At 44.1% G+C, this 20221-nt stretch overlaps 1 protein-coding gene across 1 annotated transcript in view; it reads right to left on the bottom strand.

The window, feature by feature from the left end:
• ADCY6 (adenylate cyclase 6) overlaps positions 1-20221 on the bottom strand; it is a 362703-nt gene that overhangs the window by 83085 nt on the left and 259397 nt on the right. Inside the window, exon 18 of the mRNA XM_069230504.1 lies at positions 676-711. Coding sequence (XP_069086605.1) covers positions 676-711 — 36 coding nt within the window. The remainder of the gene's footprint in view (positions 1-675; positions 712-20221) is intronic.

Here is a 20221-nt window from a genome sequence, read left to right as displayed (position 1 = left end):
TTTCTTAGTGTTTCTCATTCATGTCTGGCACATACATCAGCAATTATTACCCTGACCGTACACACCTGCCCTTTTTCTTGTTTGTTTATGTAGACCTGTTTACTTGAAAACTGCAATAAAAATATTTTTTTTAAACCAAAACAAAAAAAGACACCGCAAAGCAAAACCCACAACTGGGCTCTCCATGCCACACTCAGAACCACAGTTATGCAACAGCAAACTCACAAAAAAGGCATCCAGACACTTAACTCACCAATGCAACCCTACAACATAAAAAAGACAATCAGCATATCCAAACCTTTACTCAATTAAATTCAGGCCCACAATCAAAACTCCAACCCACAGAGCGCACCGTCAGCTCCAACTGAACAAGGACCAAACAGAAAAAAACAAGGTAACCCTATCACCCACCACCACAACCAGAGCACTAAACCCACCATCAAATCACCCCAACCTCAAACTTACAAAAAAAGCCCCCAGACAACAAACGTAGGACCACAGCACCCCAAAGGCAAAGTCATAAAACAGCATTGTCCGAAGAAATGTGGTTCTAGTGGCTGCAGAGGAACATGTGGGCAAACTATTGTTTTGCTGTTACCCCTGTGCAGTGTGGAAAGGAGAGAGACATATAGACAGTGTGCAGCCTAGAATGGAAAGCAATGTTGATACACTTACCATTCACCGCTCTCCAAAGTCTGATTGAAATTTGACCTGTAAAGAAAGAGCATAGAAAAAATAATCCTCTGCCCAGGAGATGAGTCACAGGAAAGAAAAAAAAACATAACAGATGAAGATAAAAATCAAACCTTAATTCCCCAGAAAAAGGAACACAAACTGCATAGCATATTTGCCCCCATCTAACTGTATCAACCTGAAATAAGCAGTTGAACATTGAAAAGGAACGCTGAAGGGGATAGAATGTTTGCAACTTTACTTCTGTAAAAGAAATAAAATAAAAAAATTAAATCATCGCACATAAAATTAGGAATTCTAAAAAAGCAGATGGAACAAGCATTGACAAAACCAACAAGTCTCGTCTACAGACGATCTATTGGCTTTGCCAATGCTTTTTTTTTCAGCCATGTTGTTCAACTTTTGTACAAAAGATTTATTATATTATATCTATGTATATTTATGTGTAGTAATTTTTGTGTAGTGTGGCATGGTCCGGCCTGTCACTGTATAGTATGGCCTGTCATTGCTCTTATTGTATAGTATGTCTGTCATTGTATGATATGGCCTGTAACTGTACAGTATGGTATGGTATGGAATGGTCTGTCCTTGTTTAGTGTGGTATGGTTTGTCATTGTATAGTATGGTATTGTCTGTCATTGTTAAGTATGTTATGATGTGTATGGTATTGCCTGTCATTGTATAGTATGGCCAGTGCTTAATTTGAAAGAATCACCCCAGGGGTTCTGCTAAGAAGCCCACAGCTGGAGCAATTAACTGTTGGCAGCCGTATACCAAGGCTGGTAAACTTTAATCCACTACCAGCCACTCTCTGACCCTTTTTCTCTCTCTTGAAGACTCCTCCTTTCTCTCTTTGTGACAGTTTTGCCGTCTTTCTCTTCCTCTATCTTTCCCATCTGTGTATCTTTTCCTCTCTTACACTCAGGACATACCTGATGTGGAAAAATAAGTGTCATTGTTCCCCGCCGGCTCAAACTAAACACTGGGTATGGCTTATCATTGTATGGTGCAGTATGGTATGTTTTGTCACTGTATAGTATGGTTTGGCCTTTCATTGTAAGGTATAGTATGGTATGGCCTTTCCTTGTATAGCATGGTACGATATGGCTTGGCTTGTCATTGTATAGTATGGTATGGCCTGTCACTGTATGGTATGTTATGGCCTTTCGCTGTATTGTATGGTATGGCCTGTCACTGTATTGTGTGGTATTATATGGTATAATCGGTCACTGTACAGTATGATAGGTCATTGTACAGTATGATATGGCCCATCCTTGTACAGTATGGTCTGGCTCATCGTTGTATAGTATGGTACTGTCTGTCGTTGTATAGAAAGGTACACTATGGCCAGTCACTGTACTAAATGGTATGGTATGGTATGGCCTGCCATTTTATTGTATGGCATGGTATGGTACTGTAGGAAAGTGCCCTCTTTCTTGGCATGGTTACCCCCATTTTCTGCCTGTTGTCAGTGTGTTTGACTGTGTTCACTGGAATCCTGCTAACCAGGACCCCAGTGTCTATGCTACCTCCTTCCTAAATTGGTAACTGCACCTTTTTCTTTTCACATTTGGCATTCTGGTATACCCATGTAGGTCCCTAGTATATGGTACATAGGTACCCAGGGGATTGGGGTCCAGGGGATCCCTATAAGCTGCAGCAGTTATTCCGCCACCCACAGGTAGCCCATGCAAAGGGTTCTGCAGGCCTGTCATTGCAGTCTGCGTGAAACAGGTGCATGCATCCGTTTTCACTACAGGTGACTGCACCAGGTCACTATAAGTCATCCCTATGGTAGGCCCTCTCGGCCCAGAGGGCAGGGTGCAAGTACCAGTGTGTGAGCGCACTCCTGCAGTAGCAGAGGTCCTCCCTACAAACTCCAGATCCATTCTCCTGGACTTTGTGAGTGTGGGTCAACATTTTACGCGTGTACTGGACATAGGTCACTACATATGTCCAGCTACAAAACAGTAACTCTGAACCTGGGCATGTTTGGTATCAAACATGTCAGAATCATACCCCAGTACTGTTGCAAGTATTGGAAGTATGATTCCATGCACTCTGGGGGCTTAGAGGAGCCCCTGCATTGCTACCCCAGTCTTACAGGGTTCTTTGGGCAGTCCAAGCTGCTTCCATCCCTCAGACAGGTTTCTGCCCTCCTACTGCTTGATCTGATCAAGACAAGGAAGCCAGAACAAAGGATTTCCTTTGGGAGAGGGAGGTAACACCCTCTCCCTTTCAAAATAGGTGTTACTGCCTTGGGAGGGGTAGCCTCCCCAACCACTGGTTTTGCTGTGAAGGGCACATTTGGTGCCCTCCATGCATAAACCAGTCCCCATTGGTTCAGGGACTCCCAGTCCCTGCTCTGGCACGAAACTGGGCAACGGAAAAGGAAGTGACCACTCCCCTGTTCATCACCACCCCAGGGATGGCACTTAGAGCTCCTCCAGAGGGTACTTGGGTTCTGCCATCTTGTTTTCAAGGTTATCAAGGAACTCGGTGAGCATCTGAGTGACCAGGCCAGGCAGTTGACGTCAGTGTCCCCTCCTGGCTAGATGACCAATCTCCCTTTCAAGGCTATTTAGGGTCTTTCTCTTGGGTGGGTCCTCAGATTTGGCTTGCAAGACTCCAGCAGGATTCCTCTGCAACGTCTACTTCGACTTCTGACCACTGGAACCGCAACTGGACCCTCCGGGACTGACAACGCTGCAATCAACGAAGAAGACTCTCCTGCAACTTTGTTTCCATGGCTCCTGCCAGCTTTGCAGCATTTCCCCAGCCGTACATCCTCAGAAGACAGCAACTCTTCAGCCTGCAGAAGAAGAAAAAGGAATCTCCCCTGGAGTGAAGGAGTCACTCCCCTGCAAACGCAGGCACCTACAGCAAACGACAACCGGCTGCGTGGATATCCCCTCATCTTGAGCTGCGTGGATCCTGCATCAAGGGTGGTGGTCCGGATTAGTCCTCTTGGTCCTCTCTGCCAGCTGTCCAACTTTGGTGGAGGTAAGCCTTTGCCTTCCTACACAGGACAGTACCCCTGGGCACTGCGTCTTTTGCAGCTGCCAAGGTTTGTTGGCATCTCCTCCAAGGGATCTTCAAGCTATGTGCAGCTGCAGCCCTCAGCACTACTCCTTGCAAAGCACAGCCTTCTGCGTCGTTCTCTGGCGGCACAGGATCCTCTGTAGTAGTGCTGCGTGGTTTGCTCCTGCGACTCCTGTGTCCCCGTCTTGTGGGACTCCTGTGGGTGCTGCCTCCACTCCTGTGGACTCTCTGCTACGCTGAGGGCCCCCTGTGACTCCCCCTCCTGGGTTGAGTCCTCCTGGGCCTTGCTGGTCTCCGGCAATACCACTTTTCCACTAATCGCGAGTTTGCCTTTGCCAAGGCTTGTTGGTGGAATTCCTAGACAGACACCCATTTGCAATCTTTACTCCCGCGTGGGACATCTTCCACATCCATCAGGAAGGCTTCTCTGGCTCCAGGGCTGCAGAACTGACTTGTTCTTCCTCATCGTTGACCAACTCCTGCAAGTACAGCTGGGTGGGTAGTAGCTCCTACTCCTCCTGGACTCTACTGTGACTTTTGGACTCAGTCCCCTCTCTCCACAGGTCTTCTTCAGGAATCTACCTCCGGTTTCTTGCAGTCTTCTTTAGGTGTATTCTTTTTCTTTTTTTTCCTCCTTTTGGGTGATTTGGGAAAATTCCAGTGATTTACTCCTGTTTTCCTGGCTGCTGAGGGGGTACTGTGTTACTTACCTCTGTGGTTTTCTAGTTCTCCCAGCTCCTCTCTAATCATTCCACTTACCTAGGTGGGGGTCCTGTGTTCGCATTGCATTTTTTTTTTAGTATATGGTTTGTGCTCTCCCTAGTTCACTATTGGTTATTGCTACTTGCACTGTTTTCTAACCTTTTCTATGTCTATTTCTGATTACTAGTGTATATATTTAGTGTGTTACTTACCTCCTATTGGAGGGTTGCCCTTCTAGTATTTTGTGGTATTGTGTTTCAAATATCAAGTACCTTCATTTTTGTACAACTGAGTGCTTCTTTCAGGTGTGTAAGTGCTGTGTGACTACAGTGGTATTGCATGAGCTTTGCATGTCTCCTAGATAAGCCTTGGCTGCTCATCCACAACTACCTCTAGAGAGCCTGGCTTCTAGAGGCTGCCTACACTTCACTAAGAGGGGACACCTGGACTTGGTGTAAGTACCTTGGATGCCCACCACACACCAGACCAGCTTTCTACAGGTACCACCAGTCATTGTATACTATGGCATGCCCTGTCATTGTATAGTGTGATATGGAATGGCCAGTTCTGGTCTAGTATGGAGAGGTATGATACGACCTGTCACTGTATAGCATGGCATGGTCTGCCACACATAGTATGGTGTGGTATAGTATGGCCTGTCATTGCATAGTATGATATGCTCTGTCATTTTATAGTATAGTATGGCCTGTCACTGTATGCTATGGCATGGAGTGGCACTACACACTATAGTACAGTAGGGAGTGGCCAGTCAGTGTAGAATAAGGAGTTCTATGATATGGCCTGTCACTATAAAAGCATGGCCGGTCATGTATAGTAAGGTATAGTCTGCAATTGTATGGTATGGTATCGTATGGTTTGGTCTGTCACTGAATGGTATGGTTGGCCTTCATTGTATTCTATGCTATGGTCCATTATTTTATACTATGGTATGGCCCGTCATTGTACAGTAAGGTATGGTCTGTCATTACATAGTATGGTGTGGCCTGTCATTGCATAATATGGTGAGAAGAACATGTTTTTCATAGGAATCCACTACGCTTAAATGATTCTATGTACCATATCTGAGCAATATGCTGTTTGAGTGCGGTGGTTCTGCCTGTTCATGTTATGTTGTGTATTTTATACACTATATAGTGCCTTTTGGGTAGTAGAGCACTTGACCACACGCACCCATTATTCCTTCCACTAATATATTATACCACTTTGGACACCGTTCTGGATGTGCGGTTGATATCATTTACTGCCTCCCATTGCATAGTATGGTGTGGCCTGTCATTGCAAAGTACGCTATGGTGTGGTATGGAATGGCCCTTCATTGCTTAGTATGGTTTGTGAGGGAATGGTATTGAATAGCCCGTCAGTCTATAGTATGGTACGGAATGGCCTGTCATTGTATGGCACTGTAATCTTTGTTACAATGTACACATTAAGCTATGAGAGGGAGCACAATAGGAGTGGCCAGACAAGCAAAAAAAAAATGCTTTACTGCGTATTTTTATTTTCATGCTAGAATATTTTATCTAACCTCTAACAAGGCAAATAATAACCAATTTAAAACACACTCCGATTTTTATGTAAAACATTTAAATTAGGCCCAAGACATCCTATAAATCATAAAACAAGTACCAAATAAGCACCTTCTTACAAACTAAACTAGTGATTACTTAATTGCCAAAAGCCATTAATGCATTATGAAATCAGTTAATAGTCACGCTAACAACTTGTGGCCTATTGGTGGTTTCTTGCTGCACCAAAGTGTAGAAGGGTGAGGGTGAAACGTAAAAGTGAACAAACACTGGAAATCAGCAGTGAAAGCAACCTTACAGAGCAAAACTAGAAGCAAGGCAATTTAAAAGCACATACAATCTTACAAAGTCCTGCGAGTAGAAGAATAAACAAGCATTTGCAATGCAACGGGTCTCGCATTTCTCAGAGTTAGAGCTATAGCTATTAGCAGTTGTAAACTCCCAAACGGTCTTTTCTTGCCTCGTAAGAAAAAAAAACGAGCGCGATCGCGCTGCGAAAAAAGAGAAAAAAGTAGTCCACAAACCGGACGGAAAACAGCGAGCCTCGTATGTTTTCAGTACTTGGTCGCTGCGCTCGAGGAGGGCTATCCACCGGAAAAGGCATGACGTGTATGCTTTCCACTAATGAAAGCAAGCAGATTTTAAAAGGCAAGCCCACGAACCAATGAAAGACACTGACGTGACATGGGCGGGGCTCCGAGCCCTTTTCTAACTACTACAGCGCCTTGCAAGAGATACGCGTGCGCAAGCGCATGCTACGCAGGCTCGACCCTAAAAAGGCAGAGACAGAAAGCTGAAGCAACGGAAGGACACGCTCAAAAATAGGATGCAGTACTTGATCCAAACCCCAGGGACATGGGAAAACCACAAACAGAAATTTAATCTAGCATGCACTGACCAAACAGGAACAATCAAATAAGGCTGACAATGAAGCTAACAAATGGTAAGCAGTGGGTGGCCTCCAAGCTCCCTGTAAGCAAACAACGCGCCTCGCAAGTAACAGAGTATAGGCAGTCATAGGTAAGACCTAAAAATCACAACTCTAGCACTTCCTTTGCAGGTTACCACATGATGTGTATTAGGAATTATTGAACGGGTTCCAAGCCAACATTCATAATCTGAAAGTACTTCAGAGTATTCAGAGTGGATGCCTGAATGCTTTTCAAAAGTTGTGTTTTCAGAAAAAAGTCTGTTTAACAGGCATGATAGGCAAAAACAAAAAAGAGTAGATGAAGGAAGATAAAAAAGAAATAAAAAAAAGAATAACGGCGGTGGTGTGGCTACGCCAGTCTGCACGATGAAGGGCTCTGCAAGCTGAATGCAAAATCTACCACTAATCTGGCAATACTGGGACGCCTACTGCTGCCAACCAACACCCGCGGGACCCTCGCAGCGTGACGGACCATGTGATTTTTTTTTAAATCAGCTGGGTGTACTGCACTGACACTTGCAGTGGGCAGGCGGCCTCACAGAGGGCGTGGACACGGCCTGGTGGATTTGAGGAGAAAAAAGGCAGACCTGCGTGACAGAAACTGACAAGGCAGGGCCACAGTGCACCCTCACCTGCCTGCATTTCCTAAATAACATTGGCAGTGTGCACCTGGAGTGCGTTAGAATCCGGACAGCCGCAGCCCTGGTACATCTGCCCGAGGGCCCGCAGCCTGGTGGTGGAGCAGGTCCTGATGTGTGCCCGCGGCCGGGCTCTTGCACAGACAGCCCTAGAGCCTGCCAGGCATGGTGCATGGTCAAGGCATGACACGGTCCCTGTGCGACCACCCTTGAAGGAGAGGTGAGAAGGCCCACACGAGCACTAGTGAGTTGGGCCGCTGGCCCAAACTGATTACCGCCTGATATACGCCAGCGGCAATCTGCCCGGTCCCCCTCAGAGCCGATCACGCCTTAGGTGACATAGGAAGGTGGCAGGGCAAACAGATAGGAGCCACCTGCCATTCAGACACTCTGTAACAATAACCTGGCATTTTGAGGGAGAGGGGGCCCCAGCAACCACTATAGACTGCCCCAATATCAAACTATTAAAGCTCCCCTCGATACGCACCAGCTAAGTCAATCCGACCTGAGTGCACGAAGCCCTCAAATAACAATCGGGCATAGGCCATACCCTACTTTTTGTTTCTGTGTGCTGGACTCTGTTTTTGCTGTTTTGTTTGCTCTGGACACTTTACCACTGCCGACCAGTGCTAAAGTGTGAATACTCCCTATACAAATTATGTATGCGCATTGGCTTATCCATGATTGGCATGTTTGATTTACTAGTAAGTCCCTAGTAAAGTACACTAGAAGTGTTTAGGGCCTGTAAATCAAATGCTACTAGTGGGCTTGTGGCACCGGTTGTGCCACACACATCAGTAGCCCTGTAAACATGGCTAAGACCTGCCACTGCAGTGTCTGTCTGTGCAGTTTTTAACTGCCAACTCGACTCTGGAAGTGTACCCACTTGCCAGGCCTAAACCTTCCCTTTTTATCCATGTAAGGCACCCCTAAGGTAGCTGCTAGGTAGCCACATGGGCAGGGTGCAGTGTATGTTAAAGGTGGGACCTTTACTTATGTGTTTTGCATGTCCTAACAGTGAAATACTGCCAAATTCGTTTTTCACTATTGCAAGGCCTATACCTTCCATAGGTTAACATGGGGGCTGCCTTTAAATATCATTAATGCTCACAAAAAAGATATAGCAGGAGAGGGACAAATTAAATAATGATTACACAAAACCAATAATAACTCTTGGTTCGGAGGAATACAACTATTTTCCATTATTTATTATATTTGTCAATATACACACACATCTCAGGGTCAGAGGAAGACTTTCTGTCTATAAACAACTGACACTACAGTGAAGCTATATACACTTATCTATACATATTTACAAAAATAACAGACAAGTAAACCACATAATACATATAATATAAAAAAAAAATTGAAAACATATACATGTGCCCTACTCCAACGATTCTTAGAATAGTCACAACACAACATACAGTAAACCAAGGTAATCAACAATTATATGGTGGCCAAGGATCTTGCACCCAGCTGTATACTACCTTAATTTTCTTTATACAAGGTAGCAAGTAGTGCTATATAAGTTATTAAACAATCAATTGAATATTTGCTCAGACTCCTTGGACCCATTAGGGATATGTCGACGCGATTCGGCCTAACAACTCAAGGCCTCATCAGGACTGTTGGAGAGCACTGGCACCTCTATAAAAATTGAAAAAAACTCACATTATACACAACCCTATATATTCATCTATTCCACCACCTAACACCAAATGTGCCTTGTATTCGAGTCAGAATACCTCTACTAATCTCCTATTTAAGATTCTGTGTTGTTTTAGACATCGCCTGTCGTGCCCAAGTAGCCACTCTAGAATATACTTCATATCCACAATGCATGTTACTAGAAAGTATATGCACCCAGGTGACTGAAATTACCGACTGTGCAGACTACAGCCCCGAGTGCCACTCACAAGTTGTAGTACATACCTTCCCTTACAGTTGTGAGACATACAAGAGCTAGAATCCTCTGTTTTCAGGTACTGAAAAGAGGAACACAATGGTAGAATTAATCTCCATAGAACCAGCTACTGTGCCGCCGAAAAAAATGCTAAACACCACCAAATGGTGTCTTACCTATCTCCTGGCGCCACTCGTATACATGCCGGCGACTGTTTAATGATTTCATCGTGTTCTAAAAGCATTAAAACATGGAGCGCATGAGGATCTATTACAATCTAAAAATAGCTCTCTGCGTGTACTCCAAGGACTGCACAGACACTTACTTCATTTAACTTTTTTATCTAGTGCTTAAAGAACTAGATCTCCTGAACTCTAAAAAAAACATACTTTAAAGATAACTGTTCCAAAACAGAAAAAGTAGCTATTGCCCACCTTGCCGAAAATAGGGACATCGTAATTAAGCCAGCGGACAAAGGTGGTGGCATTGTTATCTGGGGAGCAGAACAGTATAATGCAGAAGTGATGAGGCAGCTGAACAATAATACACATTATCGGGTTTTGCCTGCTAATGCACCAAAACAAGTTCAACATTCGGTTTCTGAAATGACACAGAGAGCTAGAGACCTGGTTGGATTAATAAAAAGGAATTTGAATTCCTCAATCAAAGTGAGGGTAGGATCCCCTGTTTTTATATCCTTCCAAAGATCCATAAGAATATAAAAGATCCACCAGGTAGACCAATAGTCTCTGCATGCGGCTCCATTCTGGAACCTCTTGCGCAATTTGTGGATGTATTCCTGAAACCGTTTGTAGTGAAAACGCCAGCTTATGTTTGAGATTCCATGGATATTATTAACAAGCTTGAAAATCTAGCATACAGTGAGGACAATCAGATTCTTGTCACATTCGATATAGAATCCTTGTAGACTAATATTCCACAGGATGAAGCATTAGAAATCATCAGGCAGGTACTAAATGCTAATACGGAACCAGTCAATACTCCCACAGATTTTCTTGTGGAGTTGGCTTCATTATGCTTGAAAAGTAATTTCTTTAAGTTTAATGAAAAACTCTATAGACAGGTAAAAGGAGTAGCAATGGGGTGCAGCTTTGCCCCAGAAATTGCCAACTTGGTTATGGATTGCTTTGAGCATAAATGGATCTACGAGCAGTCTAACCCCTTTAAAATTTACATCTCTCAATGGTTTAGGTATATAGACGATATCCTAATGATTTGGCAAGGGACGGAAGCCATGTTAGTAACTTTCTTTGAATGGCTCAACCAGCGAGCTGCTGACTTCAGATTTACCATGAGTAAGGATAGATGGAAAATCAATTTCTTGGACTTGGTGATCCTAGCCAGGAATGGTAGATTGGAAGTTAGTCTGTATAAAAAACCTACTGACCGTAACACACTTCTACACTATTCGAGTGGCCATCCGAGAACTCTTAAAGAAAATCTTCCATATGGCCAGTTTCTTAGGATAAGAAGAAATTGTACAGATAGGAATGATTTCCATACTCACGCTGAAGAATTGGTTTCTAAACTAATAGCGAGAGGGTATCCAAAGAAGTTGGTTAAAAATGCAGCTAAAAGAGCCTGGGTTACCCCTAGAGAAACACTCTTGATACCTAAGAAACAAACGACTGAAATTCCACTCACGTGTGTGTTGACCTTTAGCCCAAAGGCTAATAAAGTACGTACAATTATTGAAAGGAATTGGCGGATCATTAAAGATCTTAATATAGAGAAACCACTGATCTCCTTTAAGAGAGCAAGGAGTTTGAAAGACCAGTTGGTACAAGCCGCTCAAAATAAAACAGAGAGAAAAGATTTAAGGACAATGCTTCAGTTGCCTACCCTGCAAGGACATTTTAAATGTGGCAAGTGTACTGCATGCCAATTCACACTGGACTCAAAAGAGGTAACAATAAATGGCAGAAGGCATGCACAAGTCGATTTTTCAAATTGTAACACTAAAAATGTTATTTATTGTATTTCTTGCCCATGTAACCAAACATATATTGGTCAGACTTCACAAATAGTTAAAAGTCGGATTCTCCAACATCGATCAAGGATTAAATGCACCATAAAAGGTGCTCCGCTAGTCGACCATTTTGTGGAATTCAAACATAAAGCAGACGATATTCAATGGACAGTACTGGCTGTGAGTCAACCAAAGATGGATCATCCTCCAACTCTAACAAGGTTGTTGAAATTGAAGGCAAGAATGATCGAGAAATTTCAAACAGCTAAAACGGGTCTTAATGATTGTGATGAAGCATGGGCGCTAATTAGGTGACGTAACAGATGTTTATATCAAAATGTATGGATTTGCCATCGTAGTACAGTTATGTCTGGTTTATTATTAGACCATTACTATCACAGAGAAATTGAAATGCAAGCAAGTTTGATACAAAAAATTGTTTGGATGGTTTTTGAATCATTAAATGTATACATAACCACTGGGAGTGGTTCCAGAAGCAAGTATCAAGAAATGTTCCCAGATATACTATGATAGGTCTATTTTGAGGACATTTTTAGAAATAATGAGTAAAATATGAGAGTATGGAGCGGTGTTTAGTGGGTGCCCAACATTTCCAAGAGAGCTGTTGTAGTGAACTCTCTATGAAAGAAGAGCTTGGCACGCCTTTAAGGATTGGATATTATTTGGAAGGGATGATATCCATTACAGACGAGGTTTCCATGGTAAATTACAAATACACAATTAGACTGTCATAAGAGGCGAGTAATCGAAGAGCACCGTCCCGGGATCTACAATATGGCGTTGAGACCAGTCCATTTTAATATATTGGCGCGGGCTAGCGTGAGTCCGTTGTTAGTTTTTATAGATGCTTTCGGGAGAACCACCGTTGCCGACAGTTTTGAAAGAGCAGGAGCGGCGCTTGACCAGCGCGCGCTGACACAGATCTTGCGGACTTGTGGCGTGACTCAAAAGTTAAATGAAGTAAGTGTCTGAGCCATAGGAGGTGTGTAGTCCTTGGAGTACACGCAGAGAGCTATTTTTAGATTGTAATAGATCCTCATGCACTCGATGTTTTAATGCTTTTAGAACACGATGAAATCATTACACAGTCGCCGGCATGTATACGAGGGGCGCCAGGAGATAGGTAAGACACCATTTGGTGGCGTTTAGCATTTTGTTCGGCGGCACAGTAGCTGGTTCTATGGAGATTAATTCTACCATTGTGTTCCTCTTTTCAGTACCTGAAAACAGAGGATTCTAGCTCTTGTATGTCTCACAACTGTAAGGGAAGGTATGTACTACAACTTGTGAGTGGCACTCGGGGCTGTAGTCTGCACAGTCGGTAATTTCAGTCACCTGGGGCATATACTTTCTAGTAACATGCATTGTGGATATGAAGTATATTCTAGAGTGGCTACTTGGGCACGACAGGCGATGTCTAAAACAACACAGAATCTTAAATAGGAGATTAGTAGAGGTATTCTGACTCGAATACAAGGCACATTTGGTGTTAGGTGGTGGAATAGATGAATATATAGGGTTGTGTATAATGTGAGTTTTTTTCCAATTTTTATAGAGGTGCCAGTGCTCTCCAACAGTCCTGATGAGGCCTTGAGTTGTTAGGCCGAAACACGTCGACATATCCCTAATGGGTCCAAGGAGTCTGAGCAAATATTCAATTGATTGTTTAATAACTTATATAGCACTACTTGCTACCTTGTATAAAGAAAATTAAGGTAGTATACAGCTGGGTGCAAGATCCTTGGCCACCATATAATTGTTGATCACCTTGGTTTACTGTATGTTGTGTTGTGACTATTCTATGAATTGTTGGAGTAGGGCACATGTATATGTTTTAGATTTTTTATATTATATGTATTATGTGGTTTACTTGTCTGTTATTTTTGTAAATATGTATAGATAAGTGTATATAGCTTCACTGTAGTGTCAGTTGTTTATAGACAGAAAGTCTTCCTCTGACCCGGAGATGTGTGTGTATATTGACAAATATAATAAATAATGGAAAATAGTTGTATTCCTCCGAACCAAGAGTTATTATTGGTTTTGTGTAATAATTATTTAATTTGTCCCTCTCCTGCTATATCTTTTTTGTGAGCATTGTTGTATTAGTATCCTAAGCAGGTGAGGGTGATAGGATACTCCCCCCCCTTTTTTGGTCAGATTTAAATATCATTAAAGCAAGGATTCCCTTTGGGAGCAGATAGAAATATGGAGTTTAGGGTCTCTGAACTCACAATTTAAAAATACATATTTTAGTGACGTTGGTTTTTAGATCCTGTGTTTAAAAATGCCACTTTTAGAAAGTAGGCATTTTCTTGCTTAAACCATTCTGTGACTCTGCCTGTTTGTGGATTCTCTGTCTGGGTCAGTTTGACAGTTGGGCTGTTTGCACCTCTCTTATAGACAGTGACACAAAGGGAGCTGGGGTGTAGCCTGCATATCCTGAAGGGCCATCTGGGCTGAGGGGAGGTCACTTACACCTGAAAGAGCAGTGCCTGCCCTCACACAATGCAGTCTCCAACTCCCTGATGTGTGTCTGGGGCCTGGCCAAGGAAGGATCTTGAAAACAGAGACTTCTGTTTGACGTAGGCCTACTTCAAAGGCAGAAAGGAGTATACGAAGAGCACCCAAAACCCCTGAAAATCAGATTACTTTCTGAAAACAAGAGGAACCTTTGCCCAGGAGAAGAGCTGGAGAAGCTGAAGGAGGAGTAATGCCCCTTTCCTTGTGACTGTGCTTTGCTGGGTTGGCCTACAGTAGCTGCTTCTGCCTGGGAAAGGACAAAGACTGACTGTGTGTGACTTCCAACTGGTGAAGAATCTCCAATAGCTTGAACTGAGCTTGCCTCCTGTTGTTGAAATCTCAGGGACATCAAAGACTTCTCTCTGTCAGCACCTGGACTTTCTGCTGAGAGTCCTGCCCTGTCAAGTGGAGCCCTAACCGGTCTCTATGCCCTTAAAAGGTGAAGCTGGTGGAAAAGGACTGACATCCATGCAAAGACTGCCGTGCGGTGAAACTTCTCGACGCACCACCCGCCCCATGGCTGATAAATGACGCGCCACCGGCCTCAAGGCTAAATTCTATGCTCCACCTGCATCACAGCTGGGAGATGGATGCAACGCGGCTAGAGAAACGATGCGCAACACCCTCAGCAGCTGCTGTTAAGGACGCAAACCCCCATGAAGCGGCGTTCATGATACTGTGAGACCGGATTTCAAAGCAACATCGCTGGGCGCGGAAAATCAATGCAATGCCTGCCCAGACCCAAGATGCCCGTCTGGGATCAACGCATCAATCTCTTACGGGAGAGAAGAAACGACTCATGCTGACCCGACCAGAGGAGGAACGACGGACGGTCTCGCTTGCAAGTGAGAAACTGACGCATCGCTGGCCTTTTTTGACACACGCTCGCCCGTGCGGCTTTATTTTGATGCTACCCAGGTACTTTTGTGCAATAACAGCATTCTCACTGTTTTCTAAGTATTAAGACTCTTATTCTTTTAAAAAATTAATATCTTGACTTGTGTATGTTGGATTTTTGTCGTTTTGGTCTTGTTTTGTTTAGATAAATATTACCCATTTTTCTAATCCTGTGTTGTGTCATTTTGTAGTGTTTTCACTGAGTTACTGTGTGTGTTGGTACAAATACTTTACACATTGCTTCTGAAGTTAAGCCTACCTGTTCGTGCCAAACTACCAAGAGGGTGAGCGGGGGTTAACTGAGGGTGATTCTCCTTTACCCTGACTAGAGGGAGGGTCCTTGCTTGGACAGGGGGTAACCTGAGTGCCAACCAAAGACCCCATTTCTAACATGTCCCCAGGCCTGATCACCTTGCCGGGCTGAGTAACAGCTCATTTAACTTGAGATCCTGGACCCTGCGACTGGAGCTTGCACACGCTCTTAGAAACATGAGAATATCACCGAGGACCCTGGCGTTTCAATCCAGAACCTGCCTGTCCCGGCGCTAGAGGACAGTAGGCGCTCCATTCTTGAAAGCAGCCACAAACGGCTTGACATGGACAAACACGAGGCTAAGCAAACTAAACTTACCTTCCACAAAAAATGCCATTCCCGGCAATCGGAGTGCAATGAGGACACCGTGCCAACCATGGATTCTAAGGAGGATGATGAGCACCAGACTGACCTGAAAGAATTCCTCCTAGACATCAAATCGAGCCTAAAAAATATTGACACCAAGTTTGACCTGCTTACTAATCGCCAGGTTAAACACAGAGTAGACAAACATGAAACACCACTTGTTCATTTGGAAAATTGTCTCTCAGATGCTTAGGACCTCCAAGCAGGCTCCAAGGAACATCTACTCTGAATGGACAAGGTACTAGAACTGATTAAAGCCAAAAACGAAGATTTGGAAGCGAGATCCTGACGCAACAATCTCCGGATCATAGGAATTCCAGAATCAACTGCAATTAATTAGATGGAGAATTATGTAGAGCCCCTGTCGAGGGAGCTCTTTGGAGAAGGCTTATCACACTTCTTTATCGTGGAGCGTGCCCATCACTCCCTCTGCCCTAGGCCGCCCCCTGGCGTGCCGGTCCACCCTATCATTGCAAGATTACTAAACTTCTGAGACCAAGATGCGGACAGCGGCTGGCGAGAGAGCGCAGCTCAGTCCAAAATCAGGGCAACAATATCTCCTGTCTTATATTGGGAGGGTAAAGGGCGGATATGGGGTTTGCAACCTGATTGAGGAGTTTGAGTGGGAGGATCTTTCAAGCGAACACAACAATCAACCATCGAGTGAAGCGGATTCTTGTTTTTTCTCCCGCCACAGGATACACGCTCTAGAACTAACACACACCTGCTGCAGAACACAGTGCATGAATCCATCAGCTCCTGTGCCCCATCTCCCTACATGACTTGGTCTCCTTGATCTGGGGCGGGAAAACAACAATGCATTTCATGGGACATTCTGACTTTACTGAACACAGGATGGGCTGGGTGCCCCACATATGTTGATATACGCCTTCTGCGCTCAAGCCCAGTTTTTACACTTCTGGCTCCATCCAACTCCATTCAGGCCCCATGTGGCCATGGAAACAGATCAAGCATCCCTCTGTCCCCTCTTGACAGCTCTATAACTCCCTTACAAAGCACCCCGGGCTCAAATCGACACAGTAGAATGTGTGAGATGGGCATGGAGGGACTCTGAGAAGGGCAGGCCTCACATCATTCTACGCACCATTCATCCCCCTATCCCATAAATCTATGATGCTGCCTACAAAGGAGCACTAGCCCAATCATATAAGCACAATCTTCAAATTTTTTGGGCCTGTATCCAGAGGACCAATTCCAACACCAGCTTGAGAACCCTGGGACTGCGCCTATTACTTTCCTAGGTAAAATGTTACACTATCAAATTTGTGCCACTTGCTGAGCCTCATATGGCACTTTTCAATCCCCTTCATCCACGCTCCAGGCACTGGAACATATCATCACCTCCCCCTACCTGCTCAAACTGATCACTCGCCTGCATACCACAACACAAAATTCTTCACCCATTCGCTACACACAAGATCACAATGTGAAGCAGACCAAGACCTCACCCTTACAGATGTACAGTGGTCTTACTGCTGTGGTCAACTAGCACAACTTTCTCCTCACTACAGACTAAGGTTAATACACTCTAACTTCCTGCACCGCCTCTACCGTACACCTCTTCAGCTCCCTTGAATGGGCCTGATCGCTGACCCTAGATGCTTATGCTGTAACTTCGCACCAGCTATGTTTATTCACCTTCCCTGGTTTTGTACGAGGGTGGCACACTTCTGGACAGAAGTCTTTCAAACCATACAAAAGGTGACTGGTCACTAACCCCTCACTTCCCCCTTCTCCCCTCTGGGGGGCCTGCTTTACTATATCAAAGATGTACCCATCGCATATCGCCGACTGACAGCCATCTATTTCTCTTGGCTAAGAATCAAGTGGCCATACACTGGGACAGGAAGCGAGCTCCCTCTACTATGATATGTTAAATGATGTAGTGTACTGTCAAGAACAAGTAAACTTTTGGGACATGATACCCCCAAGGTCTTGGTCACAAGATATATGGGGATCCTTTATCACCTTTCTCCATACCAGAAACTCTGACACCCCCCGCACTCGTACCTGCAGCAGAAACCAGTGCAGAATAATAAAAAAACATTGTTTCCTGTGCTCTGATGTCACAGACACAGTTGAGGAACCTTAGTAGCTCTTTATTCCACCACCTTGCTTTACCCAACCATTTCTTACACCATCTCTGGGAACAAATTGTTGTTAGTGCCCTAAAGTACCCCTGCCAACCTATGTATAGTATGAAGCTCATATGATCATTGCAGTCTCTGTGCCTTCTGACATTAGAGATGTATGTAACTGTTCAGCCTACAACCTGATCCATACTGTAGCAGTTTCCTGTTGTTGTACTGTTTGTATTAGTAAATGCCAATAAAGAAAATTAAATAAAAAGAGTAATGGCTGATGAACATGAAAATTAAATATGACAAAGAAACCCAGATGTGTGTGTGAGAGACGTACCGCCACCTCTTAACAGAAAACTGTGAAGTGGTCATCAACTGACGATCTTGATGACCACTACTGCACGAGTCAAAGTAACAGCCAAAGTTACATCAGCTTGTGAAGCAAGTTTCCAAGCATACTACCCGACGATTAGAAGTCGGATAATCTAAATTTGCACATATTTTCTATAGCTGTTTTTGAATGGACTGTCTTCAGTAGAATCTATTCTGCTGCATGACTTTTGTACAGGAGGGGGCTGTGTCCCCATTATTTAGATTGGCATTTGCCCAGAAGATTTGTTTGCTTCCCTCCCAAAATCGTAAAAATACAAATACGAACACAGATAAATAGAGGGGCTTTGTAGGAGCCCTCTTTACCCATTGGCTTGCTGTACTGTCATTCCAACTTTACTTCCATCCACCATGGCACACAGCAATGGGTCGGCTACACATTGTCAAGCCATGTTCAAACTCTCTTGGTGCTCCGTTACTCACACATTACCTACACAACAAATAAAGAAGCAGTAGAAGGGTGGGTACACCTCAGCGTCTACAGCAAATGAATTACCAACACATTTGTAATTACCACAATCTGTTCATTGGCCCAAAATGCACTCAACAGAAAAGGCCAAACTTAACTGGTTGATGGGAATATGAATAAGTAGGAACACAAGACACAAAGCTAGGATCCTTCATGCATTATAATTCTATATTTAAATGAATCACCATAGTAAACAACTATCATATCATTGTATCACCCATCCGGTCTTCAAGCTTGGGCCATCCATAGAGAGCCAAAAACATAGCAGTACCATACCTGAACCACAATCCTAATTCCCAGAGTCTCCCACATCCAGTCCTTCACCTTGATCCAGGACAACCGTCAGTCAGAATAAACATTTAGGTCTATAGTTTGCACACCACTTTGACTCTTGAAGGATATGACCACTCAGTAAATTACTTCCTGAAGTGCTTTATATTATGTCCCTTGGCTTGTGATTCCCTATTCAGATCCAAGAATAAGACTACCCTTCTCCCCCATGTCTAAAATTCTTTCTATGAACCACAGGTTTCAAAACCTCACCCCCGGACACAGTTTGAGTAGCTACCACCCATTGTTTAGAGACACCTTCAGGGCACAAGGTGTAGCATCACAGAATCGGATTCTTCACCTGACAAAGCACTGAACACAAATTCTTGGATCAACAACGTCAGCCAAGAGCTTCTCTCTCTCTGGGGAGCAGTGACATCACAGATGCGTAGGCTGGCAGTGCAGGCCTGATTCTCAAATTGTTCCACCTCTACTTCCAACTGCAGTACTGAGTGAACTAAATATTCCTGAAACTCTGTTACTTGTACTCCTTTCAGATCCCTAAAACTTCTGATCTGGGCTACGTCACTTCTTTGAATGAATGACTCAGCCCTCATTCTACATTATCCAACCTCCAATGCATTTTTCCATCTACTCCTCCACCGATAATACCATGTGCTTGATGATTATTGTCTTTACAATCTGTTAACCAAAAGGTATTCTTCTGGGAAAGAACAATAACATATCCATCCTCTTTGTACTAACTTTCAGCACGAGAGGGGTTTTAAATGAATTGTCCATCCCCCACTTTCCTTTGCACCCCTTGGACAGCATAGTTTCACTGCAAGCTAACCCCTTCTGAAGATGTGTGGTGGTCAAAGGAGACCTGGTTGGGGACTATACTGTGGTCTCCAACTCCTGGGGAAGTATATCGAGCTCTCATGCTGCAGCAGCAGCCCATATATCCTTCACATGCCGCTGCCACTGCTGCAGGCCAAAGAATCTCAGTCTGGGATATTTTCTCTCCATGAATGACTTTACCACAGCCTCTGACATCAGCAGGAGCACATTCCATCTGCTTTAAGAGAGCATCTCCCTGCAACAACAATAAAGCTCCACTTTGGCACCAGACCAGTTGCAAGTCAAACCAGGCCTTCCTTGTTGTGGGTGGCACCATTTTGATTCTTGCTTTCTCCTAAATTCTTGGGGAATTGTAAAGAACTGCAGAAACCACTACCGAAGAAACAAGGGTGCCACCCCTATTTCAGAAGATTCAAGGTCTCAGATTCTCCCTACTCCAGTTTCTCCAATGACTTTGATCGAAGCCAAGCCAAATCATAGCTTCTCCACTGTTAGGCAAGCCCCACCTAGCCCTCTAGCAGCTCTTTGGTCCAATTTGGGGTCCTCGGGGGTGCCAGACC

The sequence above is a fragment of the Pleurodeles waltl genome, chromosome 4_2, assembly GCF_031143425.1.
Source record: "Pleurodeles waltl isolate 20211129_DDA chromosome 4_2, aPleWal1.hap1.20221129, whole genome shotgun sequence".
NCBI lineage: Eukaryota > Metazoa > Chordata > Amphibia > Caudata > Salamandridae > Pleurodeles > Pleurodeles waltl.
Note: the sequence above shows the minus strand (reverse complement) of the source record. Positions and strands in the feature narration are given on the sequence as shown.